Source organism: Orcinus orca, chromosome 4 (genome assembly GCF_937001465.1).
Source record: "Orcinus orca chromosome 4, mOrcOrc1.1, whole genome shotgun sequence".
In the NCBI taxonomy this organism is placed as follows: domain Eukaryota; kingdom Metazoa; phylum Chordata; class Mammalia; order Artiodactyla; family Delphinidae; genus Orcinus; species Orcinus orca.
In genome coordinates this window covers 140,669,428-140,690,854 of record NC_064562.1, presented here as the reverse complement: position 1 = coordinate 140,690,854, position 21,427 = coordinate 140,669,428, and the positions used below count along the sequence as shown (strand labels likewise).

The window sequence follows — 21,427 nt, the reverse complement described above, 5'->3', positions numbered from 1 at the left end:
GCGCAGTGGTTGAGAGTCCGCCTGCCGATGCAGAGGACACGGGTTTGTGCCCTGGTCCGGGAAGATCCCACATGCCGCGGAGCGGCTGGGCCCGTGAGCCATGGCCACTGAGCCTGCGCGTCCGGAGAGAGGCCACAACAGTGTGAGACCCGTGTACCGCAAAAAAAAAAAAAAAAAAAAGAGTGCAGAATCATGGGCCCAACTCGGATATACTGAACCATAATTTGCTTTTCAGTAAGGGCCCCTGGTAATTCATGTGCACATTAAAGGACTGCTATGATTCACACTAAGAAGGAAAATTTCCTGTCATCCTTCCAATCTGAACTTCTAATCTTTTAAAGCATTTTTTTTTCTGCGTGGGGGGAGCGCTGGGTAGCAAGCAGGAGGAAAAGAGTAATAGTGGTCTTTTCTTAAAGTCAGACCACTGACCTAGTAGAAGAAGGGCAGCTGGTGGACACATCTCCTTATTTCTTTGTAAAAGGACACTGAAGAGCAGGGGTACTATTTCTGAAGTTCTTTGCTGGCCTGGTGTCCCACTAATTTCACATTAGTTATAATGTGAAAATAGGAAAGGGCAGTGTATTACTCCTCAAACTCAGAGCAGTCAAGGGGGAAAGAAGCAGAGCAAGGGTAACTCCTTTAATGGATAAGGGGTCAGGCTGACAAATCACTTATTAATGACATCTCAGAAACATATGGCTTGTATGAAAGTAATATTAACACTCTGGTCATCTGCTAAATTTTTATATCTGAGTATCATGATAGACAAATATGATTATACATTATTTAATTTCAGTTATCATGTAGCATTACTCACCTCAAATTCAGAGAACACTTCCTCTCACACATACCTGCTTTAGTAATTTCTTATATATTTATTAAACACATACACTGTGCTCTTACACCATAATTTTTAGGACAACTTAATGTTCTGTTCAACACTAACATGGACTTTAAAAAGTTTACCTTTAGTTCTTGAAGCTTATCCACATAAATCTGTTTAGCTTGGTCCTCTCCTTCTTCATAAAGCCAATTTTCTGTGTCTTCCAATATTGCAGACAGTTTTCTCAAGTCCTAGTTATACATTTAAGAGATACTGATTGAAAATGCTCTCCTTAGAAATAAGAGTCATCAAGGAAGCACAAAATGTTTTTCAAGTGTAAAAAATTATTTTTTTCTGACTTTTTATTTATAAACATCTTTCTCACCAGCCTTCTGTAATTTGGAAAAATAACTAAGAACCATTCCTAAATGTGCTCAAAAAGATTGACAACAATAACACATTTGGTACATTTATTTACATAATACGTATTAGCATTCTCAAACAGTTAAATAGTTCTCATAAAAAAGTACAAAATTTAGACTTACTTCTAGAGTGATGAATTTTTCATAGACAGTGCCAAGCTTGTCCCTAAAATCATATACATATTCTTCAACAGCATTCTTCGCATCATTTCTTTCTTTCTCTAATTTGTCCTGCATTATCATCTTCCCCTATTCAAAAAGTTTCAGATTAGCTGCCATGAAAACACTAGGGAAATACAAACCAAAACTGCAATGAAATACTACTTCACACCTACTAGGATGACTATAATCGAAGAAATGGAACATAATAAGTGTTGGTGATGATTTGGAGAATTTGAAACCCTTGTATGTTGCTGTTGGGAATGTAAATACTGCAGCTTAGGAAAAAACAGTATGGTGGCTCCTAAAGAAGCTAAACAAAGAATTACAATATGGGGCTTCCCTGGTGGCATAGTGGTTGCAAGTCTGCCTGCCAATGCAGGGGACACGGGTTCAAGCCCTGGTCTGGGAAGATCCCACATGCCGTGGAGCAGCTGGGCCTGTGTGCCACAACTACTGGGCCTGTGCTCTAGAGCCCCCAAGCCACAACTACTGAGTCCATGTGCCACAACTGCTGAAGCCCGTGAACCTGGAGCCCGTGCTTCGCAGCAGGAGAAGACACTGCAGTGAGGGGCCCCCGCACCGTGGCAAGGAGTGGTTCCCCACTCACCGCAACTGGAGAAGGCCTGCATGCAGCAACAAAGACCCAACACAGCCAAAAATAAATCATAAATAAATAAATTCTAAAAAAAAAAAAAAGAATGACACTATGACCCAGCAATTTCACTCCTAGGTATATAACCAAAAAATTGAAAGCAGGAACTCAAACAATTATTCGTATGCCAATGTTCACTGCAGCATTATTCACAATAGCCAAAAGGTGAAAATAACTCACTTGATCTGTAACAGATGAATGGATAAGTAAAATGTATATATACAAAATGGAATATTACTCTACTATAAAAAGAAATAAAGTTCTGATACATGTTACAAAGTAGATAAACCTTGAAAACATTATGCTAAGTGAAATAAGCCAGACACAAAAAGACAAATATTCTATGATTACATTTATATGAGTTATCTACCAAATTCATAGAGACAAAGTATTGATAGATTGGTTTACTGGGGATTGGGGGAAGGGAGGAATGAGAGTTATTACTTAATGGTTACAGTTTCGGTTTGGGGTGATGAAAAGGTTTTGGAAAAGATAGTGGCAATGGTGGGACTCCCCTGGTGGTCCAGTGGTAAAGAATCTGCCTTAGAATGCAGGGGACACGGGTTCGATCCCTGGTCAGGGAACTAAGATCCCATGTGCCACCGCTATTGAGCTCACGTGCCTCACCTACAGCCTGCGTGCCGCAAACTACAGAGCCCATGCACCACAACTAGAGAAGAGAAAACCCACACACCACAACGAGAAAGAAGCCCATGCGCTGCAACGAAAGATCCTGCATGCCTCAACTAAGATCCTGTGTGCCACAACTAAGACTCAATGCAGCCAAAAATAAATAAAATAAATGAATAATAAATAAATCTTTAAAAAAGATAGTGGCAACGGTTATATAACTGTGAATATAATTAATGTCACTGAATTGTACGCTTAAAATGGTCAAAATGGCAAATTTCACGTTATATATATTTTACAGTTTAAAAAATTAATAATACCAAAAGCCACTGAACTGTACACTTTAAATTAGTGAATTGTATGGTATGTGAATTATACCTCAATAAAAGCTTTTTTAAAAAAAAACCATAGGGCTTCCCTGGTGGCGCAGTGTTTGAGCGTCCACCTGCCGAAGCAGGGTACACGGGTTCGTGCCCCGGTCCAGGAAGATCCCACATGCCGCGAAGCCTGCGCCTCCGGAGCCTGTGCTCCGCAACGGGAGCGGCCACAACAGTGAGAGGCCCGCGTACGGCAAAAAAACCCCAAAAAAGCAAAAAAAACCCCCATAGACTATGTCATTGTACATATTGGTGTTCAAATCCCAGCTTTCCCACTTACTACCTTTGAAATTGCAGCGAAGTCACCTAACCTAAGCCTCAGTTTTCTTATTCTAGAGCGCTAACTTCTATCTGTCTCGTATGGCTGTTAATAAGATTGACATAATTCACATAAACTATTTAGTACAGTGCCTGACACATAACTGGTACTGAATAAATGTTGGTTTTGGTAAGTGACACAGTACAGTGGCTGTGATCTTGAGCTTTGGAGACAGACTACCTGGCTCCAAAACAAAAGGTTACTCTTTGAACTTCGGTGATTCAGTCTACCTCTGCCTGTTTCCTCATCTATTAAATGTAGATCTCTAACAGTACTTACACTTCGTAGGTTTGAGGATTAAATAAGATATCAAAGTATTTAAAGATGTTAGCAAAAATCATTATTGTCAAATCAAAAGCAAAGAAAGAATCTGAAGACTAATAAAAAACAAAATTTGTACTTTAACAAAAACATAGTATTTTAAACGTAATACTACAATGCACTGATATTTGTGAATTTAAAATAGTGAGACAGGAAATCTAAGAAAGAGTGGATATATGTATAGGTATAACTGATTCACTTTGCTGTACAGCAGAAACTAACACAACATTGTAAAGTAACTATATTCCAATTTGAAAAAAAAATAGTGAGACATGGACTTCCCTGGTGGCACAGTGGTTAAGAATCCACCTGCCAATGCAGGGGACACAGGTTCAATCCCTGTTCTGGGAAGATCTCACATGCCCCAGAGCAACTAAGCCCGTACGCCACAACTACTGAGCCTGTGCTCCAGAGCCTGCGAGCCACAACTACTGAGCCCGCATGCTGCAACTAGTGAAGCCCGTGCACCTAGAGCCCATGCTCCACAACGAGAAGCCACCGCTTTGAGAAGCCCGCGCACTGCAATGAAGAGTAGCCCCCGCTCACCACAGCAACAAAGACCCAACGCAGCCAAAAATAAATAAATAAAATAATTTTATTTTAAAATTTAAAAAATAGTGAGCCATTTAAAAATTTAAGAAAAAATCTTATACACAAAATTTATCATTAGCTGCACTTCCCCACAATTCATTCCTTTGAGAAAATTAGTCTCAAATCATACAAATTCAGAATTATTCAGGATTATCTCAGAATTATTTCTAGAGATAGAAATGCTTCACATAAAGTGTAGCCTTTAATAACTAATGAATAGGTGATATACTTAGGTACTAGAAAGAGCAGCATTGTAAAGTCAAAAATCTCTTTAGGAAATTCCCAGAATAACATGCAGCAAGTGGAGAATATGTGGCACTTCAAAGAAAACTGACCTTCTTTAATGCCAGTCAAGCCTGTAGAAATTAGTAACTACCACTTAAGTGTAAATTTTAATATAAAAAAATTACTTTTACACACAACTATTGGTAAAGAAACCAAACTCTTTTCCTCAAGAGACTGTAAAATGAAGCATGTAAATACGTAAAGAAAATTTCAAGAATGACAACAGATTCTAAAAAGTATTAAATGGAAGTCAGAAAACATTCTGAATTGAACGTTAATCTTTAAGGACAACACATTAGAAGAGGGGAGCTGGTAATACTTTCCTATACAATGTCTGCTGGGTGTGCTACTGTTAAGACATAATAAAAGGGGGTAAGAGTTACTAGTATTGGAAAGGCCTTTCTCTATAGTGGAGACAATCCATGTTTTTCATGTAACTAAGGTGAAAATTACACTGTACATGACACAAATACAGCTCAGCATTTTGTCCAAAGTAAAATAGTTCAATAATCTATTTAATAATTCCTTATGAGTTATAGCCTAGTTCCACAAATTTGACGGATAATCATTTACTTCTACAAAAATTTCAGAACACGCCACCACCTATTTCAGCATCAATTCTGATTTATATACCTCATTTTCAATGTAGATGTTGAGAAGATCTTGGCCCAATTGCCTACACAGGCTACTCTGGATAGGTAGATCAATACTCTTGATTCTTCCTTTTTTAATGGTCTGGTTTAATCGCTCTTGTTTATCTGAGGGTACAGACTGCAAAAGAAATGCAAGAAAAGTATAAATTTCTAAAACTAGCTTAAAAATATATTTAAGAGACTGATTTCTGATGAAACAAAGTAAAATCAAACAAAACTATTATCATCTACTATACTTTAATTAAAAACATTATTTTAATATTGATAGTATTTTACACCCTGTATACACTAAATATTGTGCTGGAAATGCAAATTAAAACCACAATGAGGGCCTCCCTGGTGGCACAGTGGTTAAGAATCCGCCTGCCAATGAAGGGGACATGGGTTCGAGCCCCGGTCCGGGAAGATCCCACATGCAGTGGAGCAACTAAGCCCGTGCGCCACAACTACTGAGCCTGCACTCTAGAGCCCACATGCCACAACTACTGAAGCCCGCATGCCTAGAGCCCGTGCTCCGCAACAAGAGAAGCCACCACAATGAGAAGCCTGCGCACCGCAACGAAGACCCAACCCAGCCAAAAATAAATAAAATAAAAACCACAATGAGGTGCCATTTCATACCCACTAGGATGACTATAATAAAAAAAAAAAAAAGAGGAAGAGTTGGTGAGGATATAGAGAAATGGAAACCCTCATACATTTTTGACAACATAGGAAAATATTGCAGCCATTTTGGAAAACAGTTGGGCAGTTCCTCAAATTGTTAAACACAGAGATACCATATGACCCAGCAATTCCATTCCTAGGTACACGCCCAAGAAAAATGAAAATATCCATCCACACAAAACCTATATATGTTCATCATAGCATTATTCGTAATAGTCAAAAAGTAGAAACAATCTAAGTGTCCATCAGCTGATGAATGAATACATGTGCTATGCATCCGTATGATACATTACTCAGCCATAAAAGGGAATGAAGTACTGATATATCCTACAACCTGGATGAACCCTGAAAACATGCTTAGTGAAAGAAGCCAGTCATTAAAGGACTACATATTGTATAACTGTTTTTATATGAAATGTCCAGAACAGGCAAGTCAATGAGACAAAAAGATTAGTGGGTGCCTAGAGCTGGCAAGGGGAGGGTTGGGAGGAAAATAAAGAGTTACTGCTAATGGGTACAGGGCTTCTTTTTGGAGTGATGAAAAGGTAAAATTGTGATAATGATTGCATAACTCTGTGAGTATATTAAAAACCTTTGAATTGTACTTTTAAATGGGAGAATTGCATGGTATGTAAATTATATCTCAATAGAGCTCTTGAATAATTAAAGGCAAACATATTGAATAAAATAAAAAAATTAGAAAAATGAGTTTCAGGTTTTATATTACTAGGATTTATAACTGAATCTTTATAGCCTTTGGAAAAAATCTATACAGCTAACCATCACAGATTAAATTCTGCTCAGGTTAGAAAAATCTGTCAAAGATGATAGTTTAGAGCTGTAGCCACATTCATCGGGGTGACTGGGGCAGGGTGTTTCTCCCTTCTCTTCTATCAGCAATCATTTTCTTAATAAAATAATGACTCTTAATAATAGAGTCATTTATCCTTTAAAATTTTACTTCCAAAATATTATTTTGCACAAAAAACAGCTTTATGACATGCAGCAAAATGCTTAGAGTGGTTAATATTCAGATGCAGCATTATTGCTAATTTAAGTTTTCTTCATTTGTCCTATTCTGATTTCTATTTTCTGAGATTACATGATTTTTAGTGAGAAAAAAAAAGTAATGAAAAACATCTTTTTTTCCCACCAAAAAAATAATTTTACTCATATTAGAGTTCATTCTTTTAAAAATCTTCTATAGTGAGTCACTGAAGTGTATTTATTCTGGTTATATACTTTCATAATACGAAATTTAAAACACCAGGTGTATTAAAAGCATGCATTACACAGCAAATGTATTAACTCAAAATATCAATCTCAAAAAGACACAACCACAGTAATAGTATAACAAACCTTTGTTTTGGTTCCTGTATGATCAATTTCTTCTTCTGGAGTGTGTTCAGCATGACATTTTTGATGACCCTCTTCTTCCTGGTCAACCTGCATTTTATCCTGCAAAGAAAATATGTAATTGACAATATCTGTAGTCTTTTTCTTTCTTTCATTTGTTTGGTAATGAACAGCATCTTAGAGTTCAAGCCTGTTTTCAAATCTGTGAACACAGTGAAGTAGAAGCTGTTTTTGAGAGTAACTATAAATAACTAGATTAACAGGTAGTAAGTAAAATGAAAAGATCTATTTGATGCTATGTGAATAAATCTTGTTTCATTTACCTGTGGCCAAATAACTGCAAAATAAATGGAAAATTGTTCTCAAGTCAAATTCACAAACGAAGATTCACAAAAAAAGAGAACATTAAACTTGACATGAAAAATGTTTATAAAGAACTTAATGTGGGAAAATAAAGAGAAAAAGATACAAAATTTAAGTATTACACATAAATTCAATTATATTTTTTAAATGTAGGAAAATACTCAAACGAAATGTATCGAAACTGTCTAAGTAGATGTCTCTGAATTATTACAATTTAAACTTTTAATATTTTTCTTAATGTCTAAAAGACAAATTTTCAACCCATAAGATTGCCAAGATGGACTCTCCACTTGGCAAACAATCACAAGTATTAAGTTTTTCTGGTCTTTCTTAATCTTACCCACCACCATCCTCCTAAAAAGGAGAAAGCTTGGAATTCAGGAATCAGGATAATTTAGGTCTTCATATATATATATATATATATATATATATATATATATATATAGTTAAGTATACATATAATGTCCAGAAGGCTATCTTGAATAAATGCTTATTTGTGCCAAAGAGAAAAACAAGTTAGAAGATAATTTACACCACTGTTCTTCGTAATTAAAAGGTCAGCTACTGAAATTCCACCCCCCATCCTCCCTGCCCTACCACCTTCCAACTCTACAATTTTCCCAACCCTATGATGGAAAAGCGGTGGAAAATGTGTTATAGTGGTGAGTTGCGGTAATGCAGAAAGACACAAATACATTAATAACTCTATTTCATGTAATACTAAGAAAACAATGCTGCCAATTAAGGCCAAAATACTTTATCACTTGGCATTTTTATTTTATACTTATTGAAAAAGCTCTTCTATTGTGTATATATTCATATCTCTAAAAGAAATAAACCAAATAATATGGTTAAGGTATTTCTAAAACGACTCCACATTAAGAATCCAACTCTTCTAAATCACTTAAGTTGTTGATGTCTGAATTTTTCTACACAATATTGTTCTCTGTGCCATCAAGAGCATTAGTGACCCAGCCATTTGTTTAAAAATTGCTCCTGTATGGTCTCTAATGTTTTCTTATAAGCCACTGACACATCTTCTACAAGTTTTTTTTTTTTTTTTGGCCACGCCATGTGGCAGGCGGGATCTTAGTTCCCCGACCAGGGATTGAACCCGTGCCCCCTGCAGTGGAGTCTTAACCACTGGACCGCCAAAGGAAGTCCCCTATTCTACAAGTTTTATGATGTTTTTTTCTCTATCTTACCAGAAGGAGTCAATAGATTATTTTCGGACAACAACCAGGACTGATATTCCTTCCTTGAATGGTCCTTAAGTTGTTTAATGTCAAGGGGTTGCAATTGCCTACTCATGCCATTAGGAATAACAACCAAGTTCACACATGAACAGACAGATGATGAGAACTTCTCATGATTACTGCCATAGGCAACAGTGAATATAAGATATTATCATTTGCATGACCCATCCCAATTTCAGATATATTAAGTGGAAAACTGTACATCTTACAATTGATATGAGAGTAATTTGTTAGTCTTTTAAAATAATTTTAAGAAGGTTCATAGGAATATTATCACTAGTGGGTAAGTTAATGGACGTGCCTCTAGACTGGCTTCTCTAATTGATTTTAAACTCCACGAGGGCTGAGACTGTCTTTCTATTCACTGCTATATCCAAACACACAATTTAGGTACTTCTAGTTATTTGCTGAATAAATGAAAAAGCACTTAAGAATAAAATCCAGAATAATTATCTAATCTGTCCCTTGATCTACCTTCTCAATTTCTTTTTTTTTTGTCACTCTCCCCTTTTCTGTATTTTATATTATCAGCTACCTTAGTATCTGTAACAATAAAAAAGGATATCCTGCCATCAGGGCCTTTGTTATTCTCTCTGTCTGGACAACTACCTACCTGATCCTTACTCTCAAACTGCCTTTTAATCTTTCAGGCTAGCGTTCCTTTTCCTTCCTCACAGGTGGCTTTCCTCATCACTTAATTTCCACTATGCATCCCCTGCTGTTAATTTCCTTTATATTTATATGGTATCTTGTTGCTTCTAGCCTATCCTCTTCCATTAGAATGTAAGTTACAGATGGGTGGGGACCTTCTTTATCTTGCTTATTACCACTGTATCCTCAGTGCCTGGAACAGTACCTGGTACATATAAGTAATCAGATGTTTTGAATTAAAAAATAGAAAGATAAACAACCAAATTGTCAACAACTGGGGAATAAATTGTGGTACATTAGTACGATAGTCTCTTTGATCCTTCACTGTGCCATGAAGCCTAAGTTGTAATACCTTCCTAATATGTCCAGATATTAATAAATACCTAGAAGAAAAGTGTCCATTTTCTGAGATATCCTTATACTGTATTGAAGAAAAGTTGGCAATCTATGTTATGGTTTTTCAGGAAAATCGAAGCCATCTTAATTTTTAATGAAAAAATGAGGCCCATAAAATAATCTCTCATAAATTGACTCTCATGCAAAGAAAGACAAAAACAAAGAACTCCTACTGTTGCTCACTGATATATGTCTGGGTTTCATCGACCTAAGAGCCAGCAATGTCAGCAACTAGGGAACAGTAAAAAAGAACTTATTATCCTCTTACCTTCTGCTGTAAAGCTTAAAACAATTAGCTTCCAGAGTCTACTTTGAATTTGTTCACATTTTGGGAGGGGGGAAGGGAGAGACTGCTTTATAATGGTATTTAAGCCTTAAGCTTTTTTTTTTTTTTTTTTTGCGGTACGCGGGCCTCTCACTGTTGTGGCCTCTCCCGTTGCGGAGCACAGGCTCCGGACGCACAGGCTCAGTGGCCATGGCTCACGGGCCTAGCCGCTCCATGGCATGTGGGATCTTCCCGGACCGGGGCACGAATCCGTGTCCCCTGCATCGGCAGGCGGACTCTCAACCACTGTGCCACCAGGGAAGCCCAAGCCTTAAGCTTTTAAACTTCTGGATACAGAATTAAAGAGAAAAGTCCTAGAGAGAACCATTAAGCAATACAGTACACAGGATGTTTTCTACACAGTAGGGTACTCAACATCACCCCTTATGTTAAAAGCAATGACAAGGAAATAATTTACGTTATTAGCAAGAATAAGGAAATAAACTACAATTTATTCAACACCTATTGTATCAGCTAAGGTAGGGATTTAAAAGGAGATTAATATATGTGAATGTGCTCACCAACAATGCTAAGTATATGATCCATAACGTTAGTTACCTTTTTTTTGGCTCTTGATTATATAAATTATAAAAGAAATACTCAGGAACATCTCACTTAAGAAGAAGAAATACCTTATATGGAACACCAACTACCTGCGTTCTAGTAAGCCGAAAACACTCTTGTAAGCAAATCAATCTATGAATGGCCAAAGCAGATGTTATAAATTCATACATTTTATTCACAAGTGAGTTTTTTAAGTCCACATTCAAGAGATCATCCTAAAGGACTGGCTAACTGGATTTCAAGCCCACAGACAAATAGAAGCAGCAAATAAGAAATGCCAGGAGAGGTAGAAAATGGGTGCCATACTCTCCTTGTTTTTAGTGCCCAGGATTCACTAACATTACACAGAGAAAACTAAAGGTCTAAGACATTACACAGAGACTTTGAAGAAAAAGAGGTGAAGAAAGTGAAACAGCTTTTAAAGAACTCACTCTAAAAGGCACTGCTGATGGGAATGTAAATTGATACAGCCACTATGGAGAACAGTATGGAGGTTCCTTAAAAAACTACAAACAGAACTACCATACGACCCAGCAATCCCACTACTGGGCATATACCCTGAGAAAACCATAATTCAGAAAGAGTCATGTACCACAATGTTCATTGCAGCTCTATTTACAATAGCCAGGACATGGAAGTAACCTAAGTGTCCATCGACAGATGAATGGATAAAGAAGATGTGGCACATATATACAATGGAATATTACTCAGCCATAAAAAGAAATGAAATTGAGTTATCTGTAGTGAGGTGGATGGACCTAGAGTCTGCCATACAGAGTGAAGTAAGTCAGAAGGAGGAAAACAAATACCATGTGCTAACAAATATATATGGAATCTAAAATAAAAAAGGTTCTGAAGAACCGAGGGGCAGGACAGGAATAAAGATGCAGATGTAGAGAATGGACTTGAGCACAGGGGGAGGGGGAAGGGTAAGCTGGGACAAAGTGAGAGTGGCGTGGACATATATACACTACCAAATGTAAGGTAGATAGCTAGTGGGAAGCAGCCGCATAGCACAGGGAGATCATATCAGTGCTTTGTGACCACCTAGAGGGGTGGGATAGGGAGGGTGGGAGGGAGATGCAAGAGGGAGGAGATAGGGAGATATATGTATATGTATAGCTGATTCACTTTGTTATAAAGCAGAAACTAACACACCATTGTAAAGCAATTATACTCCAATAAAGATGTTAAAATAAAAGGCATACAGAATGCTTTCAATTTTAGCAAAAAAATAAATCTTAAATGGATTAAATGTCTGCCATACATTGTTGTGAACTACAATTAGGAAAATTAACTTTTCACCTATTACTCTTATGTTTATTTATGAAACATTGACTGTATCTTCACTAACATATTAGGACAGTATTTCCTTCTCCTCAATTCAAGGAAGGGAGGATGTAATAGGAAAATAACACACGGGAAGAAGAATGAAAGAAAATGCCATGGTCCTTAAATGAAGTACTTTAGGAGTAGTGGTAGAATTCTGATCAATCTGGAAGAAAAGATTTTATAGTAGCTGTTAGTACAAACAGACAAAAAGACAACTTTCACAAAAGGGAGAAACTGTCTTGAAATTTAAAATCTTAAAATCCATTCTTAACATGCAGAAATATATGAAAAATCTAGGGCAGACCTCCAATTATGATTTGAAAAAAATCCAACAAAAGCCATTAAAAATAACTTACAAATAGTATACATAAAAAGACGAAAACTTTATGTAATGGAATATAATAACTTTCTCCTAAGATTCCTTCATTCATAGTATGCCAAGAGTAAATACAATGTTAGAATCATATAACTCTTTCATAAAGAAACTGTCAAAAATCTGTTTTAATGTTACTGAATGTACAGCACATTCTTCTGCTCAACTGCCACAGATATCTCCTAACTAAGCTCTGAAAATTTCTTTATTAAGCATGTATTCTCAATCTAAAAACACATATGTATACAGTTCAGAATTTATCATTCCGAATTGGATTTATGTGTAAGCTAAAAAGCTAGCTATAATAAATGTTTTTAATAGAAATAAAGAATTTAGGAACAATGACTCCAGACACACATATGCATATTTTCCATATAATGCTACGAAAAATACACAAACCTCCGAAAAGCATGTTACAATGTGAAAAGATGTAGAGCATTTAAAATAGAATTATTCTTTAATGATTTTATTTTTAAAAGTTTATATACTTATTCCTATAGCAGAACTTCAGAGCAAAACCTCAGATATTAATATTTTCAACTATTCAAAGTACCAGGTAGAATTAAGATACTGCATATATTAGAGGAACCTTTTTGAAACAGAATTTCTACATACCACATCATCTTTGCTTTCATTCTTAAAAGAAGTTTCTGTCTCCATAGGAACATCACTGTGATCCCCTTCTATATTCTGCTTCTCAATTACTGATGCACTAGCCACACTGAAGATTCCATGGATGTTAATACGAACTTTAACCTTAACTTTGGAACTATCACCATCAGACTGTGGGAAAACATTCTGAATAGTGAAGCTCCCTTAAGGAAAAAAGAGCTTTGATCAGTACATAGGCCTCAGATTAACTCATTCAATTCATTTATTCAATAGTTTTACTATCATCTTTCAGATGCTGGCAAAAGAAAATCATAAATTATCATATGCTGATTAATTTCTGTGGGACATGCATTTCCCCCAGATTACCTTTTTAATATACTAATAAACCTGGTATAAACACTCAGACAGGTTAAGCAACCTGCCCAAAATCATCAACAACAGGAAAAAGGAGAGTTGGGATCTTAACCAAGGACAATCTGACTGAAGGCAATATCACTTTTAAGTTTTACAATGTTGCTACACTAAAACCAAAATAACAAAACACAATTTCTGAGTTTGAAAACCAAACAGATATTACCTTTTTGCTATAAACTTTGCAAATCATAATCATCTTGGTAATTCATAAATAAAGCAATTTAAAATTTTTTCTGGATTTTTCCTATAGCAAAATTGCTAAGTTATCCAGTCACTACTACCTACTGAGGTCACTTTAATTTTTCACTTTAAGAAATCTGATGTTTTATTTTTCAGAAAAAAAAAATCTCAAATATATAATGTTATCCATAGTAAAGAGACACTACCAGGCAGAAAAACTGTATATAAAAAATCTGGCTGACCTATATTAGAGGTTGAATTGTGACCTCCCTCTGGCCCCAATTCATATATTGAAGCCCTACTCTCCAGTAACCTCAGAAGATGACCTTATTTGGAGATAGGGTCTTTACAGGTAATCAAGTTAAAGTGAAGTCATCAGGTGGGTTCTAATCAAATGACTTGGCGTCCTTATTTGGAGACAGATACATACACAGGAGAACGTCATGTGAACATGAAGAGAGCCATTTATGAACCAAGAACAAACACCTGGAATGGATCCTTCCCCCACAGCCCTCAGAAGGAACCAATCCTGCCAACAACTTAATTTTGAACTTCTAGACTCCAGAACTGTGAGATGATAAATTTCTATTGTTGAAACCACCTAGTTTGTGGTACTTTGTTCCAGAAGCCCTTGAAAACTAATACCATTTTCAATAATGTACTTCTACTGCTTTAAATAATGTACATGAAAAATTAATATTGTCTCCTTTTTTAGTCTATCAATAAAAGTAGCACATATAGAAAATTTTTTAATTTACTATTCCTTTTCTTTTAAATGATGTAAATCATACTTTGTTTTATATCTTCTAAAAGATTACTCAGCTAAAATGGATATTACAGTCTCCTATTTCCACTTTTGTATTAATCTAATGATTAACTGGCTTCTAGTTGTTGCCAGTGAACATAAGTTTAAAATCAGAATATGTAGTCAGTCTGGCAGCACAATTTCAGTTTACCGATTAAAGAGTTCTTCCATTAAAAAATAACCCTCACCCAAACTTTTCAGGTCAATTACAGAGCATTTTAAATATACATTTCAAAATGAATTAAAAAGATTCAAACTTGCTGTTATTCCAGAAATAAACTCTGAGCACTAAAAAGTGCACATTTAGAAAAAAGTATGATTATTTTTCTTTAAAAATCCAGTGCTGGCTTAGCTGAAATGTTACTCTGTTTCCTTGATTCAAATATTAACATATTTGTAAGAGGCTAAAATTTATGAAAAAAAAGTTTTGGAGTTCTCTTACCAATTCTTGGATCTGGATAAGGCACTTCATGTAAATTAGTATAAAATGCTTCTAGTTCAAATGGTTCTTTCTTGTGGAAAGTAATGACTTTTGAGAATGGGGCAGGATGGTTCTTACAGAATACTTCACATTCCCTAAAATGGAGCGGGAAAACAGTTTAAAATAAATAGAAAGTTGCCTGTGAACCTAATTACAGAATCCATCTCATTTTTAATTCATGATAAGCAGCAATTTTAAAGGCCTCTGTGCACAAATTTTAAGAAAAAGCATTACTGGTTTTGCTATAAATAAACATGCCTTTTGACAGGTTTAGGGCTCAAAGTTCTAGAACGTCTGACATAGTAACAGACAATTCTATCCTACTGAGAAAAATTATCTGAGAATAGGTATATTTTGTTTGTTTGTTTGTTTGTTTTGGCGGTACGTGGGCCTCTCACTGTTGTGGCCTCTCCCGTTGCGGAGCACAGGCTCCGGACGCGCAGGCTCATCGGCCATGGCTCACGGGCCCAGCCGCTCCGCGGTATGTGGGATCTTCCCGGACCAGGGCACGAACCCGTGTCCCCTGCATCGGCAGGCAGACTCTCAACCACTGCACCACCAGGGAAGCCCCGAGAATAGGTATATTTTAAGGCAATATATAAGGATGTTTTTGCTCACATCTGAGGACCAAATTCTATCGATATTTTTGAAATTTGTGCAAAAATTTCAATTTCTTGGGGGTGCAGATGTATAGAACACAGAACAAAATCTTAAAAGCAACTTCAAAACCTAAATACAGGTTTATTTTATTATACCAACTATACTTCTGAAAAGCAGTCAAATATAATATTTGAAATACAGATTTTTATTTTAGTAGGAAAGTAAACAATTTATATCCTGGGCAGTTCATGGAAAAGGAAATGTTAATGTCAAAGCAAGAAAAGACTTGCAGCTCACAACAGTCAGAAATGCAAATTTAATAATAAAGTACGATTTAAAAGTGATGCTTTTATTTGGATATTCAAAGAAAATGACTGGATAGATATATACCCAGCTGTTAACAATAGTTAGTTACCTCAATAAAATGGGCTAAGGGAGTTGGGATATGGCAAATGCAAATTTTTAAGTTTTTATATTTCTATACTGTGATTTTTATTTGAAAATGAGAATGTTTTACTTTTGTAATAAAATACTAATTAAAAATATGCCATAATGGTTTACAGATAATATATCATTTTCATATTCTCCTTGTTTCTAAGATAGTATTCTAAAGTGTTTGACAAGTTTAAGAAGTATAAATTCCTCTAATTTAGAATAGTAGGTTCAATTGATTATTTATGACAAGCTCTAACCAAGGCTTTAGAAGTAACTTACCCAGTCCCATCTTCAAAAGAGGTCTTCCAACTTAATGTGATTGAATAGGGAACAAGGTCTGTTATGGAAAATTCACGCACTTTAAATGCTGGTGAGAGAATCGCACACTGAAAATAAGATGTATACCATATTTAAATCAACAAACACCAAACATATCCTAGGTTACCATGATTGAACTGCTTAATAAAGTTCTTATAATAAAATAGTTACATTTTAAAAATTTCTGGGTTTTTGGTAATAACTAGTTAAAATTTTAAAGTGTCAGAGCACTCTTTCTGTGACTTTACAAAAACTGATGTAAAATATGTTTAAATCTCAAAAAAAAGAATTTTAAATAGGAATAATTATAAGAATTAATAAAATAAATGCTTTTTCGGTATAATTACAGACATACTGTCCTATGATAGTTTAAAAACAAATGGGACAGACACAACCCTTATATTTTAGGAATAATTTCAATTTAATTTTAGCTTATTGATAACTGGTTGGACAAGATAATATTAAAAAGTTCTTTGAGGCCTATCACCATATTTCTGGCAAAATATACATTCTAAAATTAAAAAAAAGACTAATAATCATACCTGTAATGCACACCCTCTTGCAACAGCTTCATCAGCATTTAATGTGGTACTTATGTCTTTAAGAAAGAATTTAGTGATTTGTTCCTTCACAGCAGGAATTCGTGTTGCTCCCCCTACAATTTCTATACTACTTATGTCTTCACATTGTAAGTCTGGAAAATGAAAGGTTTAATTGAGAAAAATAAGACAGTCTTTATAAAAATGTGAACAGTAGACCCCAGAAAGTACTTTTTTAAAAAAATGTATTTTTTTATTTGCTCAAAACGAGGTAAAATGGAAAGAAGTTAAAAATAAATTTTGGAAAAAAGCAAAATTTAATAGATATTAATTATCTACTTATCAGGCACTGTACTTGGTCTAGATGATGTAGTGACCACAAGAACAGACATGCACCTCATGGACTTCAGAGTCCTTCAGTTTTAACTTCCACCTCACAAATTGCCACAGAAGGTAATTTTAATTGATTACAAAAAACTCTAACAAAAAGCAGTCATGTCCTCATTTCAACTTTCAATCAATCTTTAAAATCTTACATATAGACATCTTCAAATATAACTAGCATTAGTTTTATGATGTAAACAATATGAGTCAGAAGGAGTTCTCATAAACTTTGATTTCTAGTGGCCCTGCTCTTATGAATAAACAATGAGTTATAATCTCCTTCTCTAAAACAAGAAATATAAGTCTTCAAAAAGCACATGAATTTTTTATTGTTTTTACCATTTTCTACCCCATTCAAGTAACACCATGGTACAGTTTTGATGGTTAGTTCAGTAACTTCCACTTACTAGCTTGTTCCATTACTGCTTTTAATGGTGGGTCAACTCTGGCTAAGAGGGAAGCACATAATTGTTCAAACTGAGCCCTATGGGAAAATGAAATAAAATTCATTATTTGGGGATATAAAAATTGAGCATATCTTCTAAAATAACAGAACGAAGAAAAATCAGACATGAACTAAACATAAAATAAGGAAACACTTTTCAAACTGAAAGCATGCATGGTACCTGTTCATTTTACTAGAAACATCAAGGTCATTCATGAAACACTCAATGTTCAGTGGAAGGTCTGATGCATTTGCACTCATTAGCTTCTTTAGTTTTTCACATTCCTGATATAAGCGCAACAAGGCCCGAGAGTTTTCTTTTACATTTATCTTATATTTTGTCTTGAACTCATCACAGAAGTAGTCTACTAAAACCTCATCAAAGTTCCTGCCACCCAAATATGGATCAAAGGTAGTAGCCAAGACCTGTTTAATTGAAAAACCAGAACTGAATTTTCAGAAATATTAGATGTTTTCAGCACCCCCTCCAAAATACCTTTTAAAATTAAAATCAAAACCAAAGACCTTGACAAAAATCACAGGGGTACCAAATTTGGAACCAGTTATATTAATTATTACTTATATTTAGCCAACATATCTAACCACTCTGAATTATCTGCTTTAAGTTATAGATCTATATACCTACGTGAAAGAATAATTCTAATTCTGAAATAACTGAGTTACAATGACTAAAACTTCATTATCTCACAACCCATGGTTCTATAACAACACTGAACAGGTGGGCCAAAAACCAAGTTTAAGAGAGCAAAGAAAGGGTCCTAAGTATGTAACCAAAAACAAAACAGCCAAGAAGAGCCAATCCAAAGATTAAATCTAAAATATTGTAATTGGTCAACTTACAAATCAGGAATTAGTGCCCCCATCCCTCATAAATATATAGAAGGAACAAAAAAGCACACGAGGGAACAAAAAAGAAAACAAAAAAAATGAAGAGGAGAGACAAAAATTTAATAAGCTTGTTGAGCAATAGGCCCCAGTTAGCAGTCGAGTGGAAAAGGAATAGACGAGTCACAGCACTTCAACGATATAGTTCTTGAAAACAGGACCAAGACATCTAGTCTCTCTCCCCGAGGGAGAGGGCAAAAATAACTACTTATAATAGTCATGACTAAAAAAGTAGAATCCCACTGTTGGTGTGGTTCATCAACTTCTTTTTCACAAGGATGGGTGGTGGAATAGTGGTAAACATCACAGTAGGATGTGAGCACAGACTGATTGGGATGTTATCCCAGATTAGCATGAAGAATCCATGGACAGACTTCTCATGAGGTCCAGTATTACCCAAAATTAGATGTAAAATTGTGTAGGTATGTGACTAGTGCAAATGTGCATCATTCTGAGAGAAGGGCCATAGCTTTTATCAAACTTCCAAAGGGGCCTGTGATCTAAAAAATTACAGCTCTATTCTCTAGGGTATTCACTAAAAAGGAAGAAAGGAAAATGTTCTTTTTTAATTAAGTTAAAATTCAACACTAAATACCAAGGATTAAATCAATTTGCAAGAAATTCTACATTCACTATGAGTCATTTCCCTTTAATTTTCTGATTACAAGGATGTTAACATAGTACTATAAACGGCAAGACGAAAGGCTCTAAAAGGTGCTGGATAACCCAAAGCATTTACTCTTCTGAGCTAATCTATACATGTGTGTAATGGGGGGAGAGAGAGAGTGTGTGTTAAGTCTGGGTAAGATAATCAATGTAGAAATGAATACAAAACCGAACAAAGGCTGTAAGAAGATAAGCATATAGAGGTAAATAATACCACACTGTAGAAAATTTTGATTAGGACTCCAGGATAGAAAGGTTTCTAAAGACAATGGGAATCATTTTAGAAATGTTTCCTATGTACATTTATAAATATGTAATTTATGCTCCCTGATAGGTGACTGAAAACCTCAACAATAGTAAAAATAGCTAACACATAATATCTGCTATATGGCATTCCAAGCATCTTATAATCATTAACTCATTTTATCCTCAACAAGTCTATGAGGTACTTACTGATAATATCCTCAGGTGAGGAACCTGAGATTTGGGGAGGTTAAGTAACTTGCTCAAGGTCACAGTTTTTAAGTGGCAGAGCCAGGATTTAAACCCAAGCATTAGTCTCATATGCTCTTAGACATTAAAATTAAATATAGTAAATCATTTATTTACTTACTTTAAGTTTTCCTTTGTTAAAAGCACAAACTGAGATCTGGTAGGCAGAATGTCCCATATCAATAAATATTACATTTCTTGGTTTCTCATCTAACGGAGGAAGATCCTGTTTATAAATTCCATATGCCAGTGCAACTATGTAAGAACAAAGAATTAGGTTAATTCCAGCCTAGCAATCACTTGGGAAACAATAGGCAAGTCATGTTGATACTACATTTTAACATACAGTAGAGTAATACAAATTATTAGTTTCAAAGTAAATTCACTTTTCACAAATTGGTTAATGTTTTTTTCTCTACCCATCTATAACCCTATAATATTAATGACTCTTATAGCCAATGAAAGACATGTTTAAACTCTGCCATAATGTTGTGCTCCAAAATGACAAGCTTATATCAGTACATAATAGAGTTAAAAAATAAATGCTTTGTATTAATTAGAAAAAAGACTATAATAATATTTTTCTGACAGTAATTTTCAAATTGCAAACTGCTCACCTGCAGTGGTTTCATTCATTAGCCTTAAACAATTTAAGCCTGCAACCTGGGCTGCAGCCATCACAGATCTTCTCTCAGCATCAGTGAAAAAGCTCGGAATCTGGTGTTGCAAAACAATAATTGTTATTAGTTCAATGTAATAGATTTTACTTAAACATTTCATCAATTGAAAAATGAACTTATGTACAGCTTAAGGCAAAGACTGGTGTTCTAATAAAATAAATGAGGAAAAAATACTAGTTTCTTTTTTAAGGTTGGCAATTTCTACATCATAAAGTTTGACCTAAAGTATGAACACAAATTTAAAGCAATTAGTAAAACAGAATTAATATTGTAGGATTTCAAAAATATGTTAAATCCTTCTCATGTTGGTCTATAAAAATACTTATTTGTTGATCTTTAATAATGAAACACTAAAAACCCAAGAGTCTATTAAAATGAGATTGGTTAAATATGTTATATCCACATAATGGAATCCTACATAGATGTTAGAATCAGATCGATCTGAATTGTCATGGAATAGTATCTTTATTACATTAAAAAAAGGGGGCATGTAGAGCATGATTTCATTTTTGTGTATGTATGTACTACTAGAAGAATATATTTCCAAATGTTTACAATGGTTGTATTTCAAAGGGAGGGGGAACTATATTGCAGGGGACTTATGATGAGCATGTGTTTCTTTATAAATCACGAAAAAACATTAAATATATTTCTATTAAAAAATAAACTCTTAATTTAAAACTAATAATTAAGATTACATATACTTATTACTGTCAAACTAAGAAGCACTTTCACTTGGTCTACAGACAAATTTCTAAAAAGCTAATTAAGTATATCCATGTATAAAACTTGGGGCTCTTCCAATTTTAAGTAAGTAGTCTCCTCCAATCTTAGTGCTTTTTGAATTTAGAAATTTCATTTAATAGATAATAACACAAAAAGAACTTGAATTTTGATAAGTTTGTATATCCTGATTTTGGTATTATCCTTCAGACAAAAATCTAAATTATAAG

General features: G+C 34.9%; 1 protein-coding gene and 1 long non-coding RNA gene across 2 annotated transcripts in view; one reads left to right on the top strand and one right to left on the bottom strand.

Moving 5' to 3' along the window:
• Positions 1-21,427, bottom strand: part of HSPA4L (heat shock protein family A (Hsp70) member 4 like) — a 55,429-nt gene that overhangs the window by 14,310 nt on the left and 19,692 nt on the right. Inside the window, exons 6-17 of the mRNA XM_004265119.3 lie at positions 20,412-20,511; positions 19,916-20,049; positions 17,912-18,156; positions 17,693-17,769; positions 16,905-17,056; positions 16,324-16,430; positions 14,971-15,104; positions 13,133-13,332; positions 7,261-7,359; positions 5,216-5,353; positions 1,369-1,494; positions 967-1,074 (exon numbers count right to left, since the gene is read on the bottom strand). Of these exons, the coding sequence (XP_004265167.2) occupies positions 967-1,074; positions 1,369-1,494; positions 5,216-5,353; positions 7,261-7,359; positions 13,133-13,332; positions 14,971-15,104; positions 16,324-16,430; positions 16,905-17,056; positions 17,693-17,769; positions 17,912-18,156; positions 19,916-20,049; positions 20,412-20,511 (1,620 nt within the window). The remainder of the gene's footprint in view (positions 1-966; positions 1,075-1,368; positions 1,495-5,215; positions 5,354-7,260; positions 7,360-13,132; positions 13,333-14,970; positions 15,105-16,323; positions 16,431-16,904; positions 17,057-17,692; positions 17,770-17,911; positions 18,157-19,915; positions 20,050-20,411; positions 20,512-21,427) is intronic.
• LOC125964312 (uncharacterized) overlaps positions 1-21,427 on the top strand; it is a 47,842-nt gene that overhangs the window by 10,506 nt on the left and 15,909 nt on the right. The window lies entirely within an intron of this gene.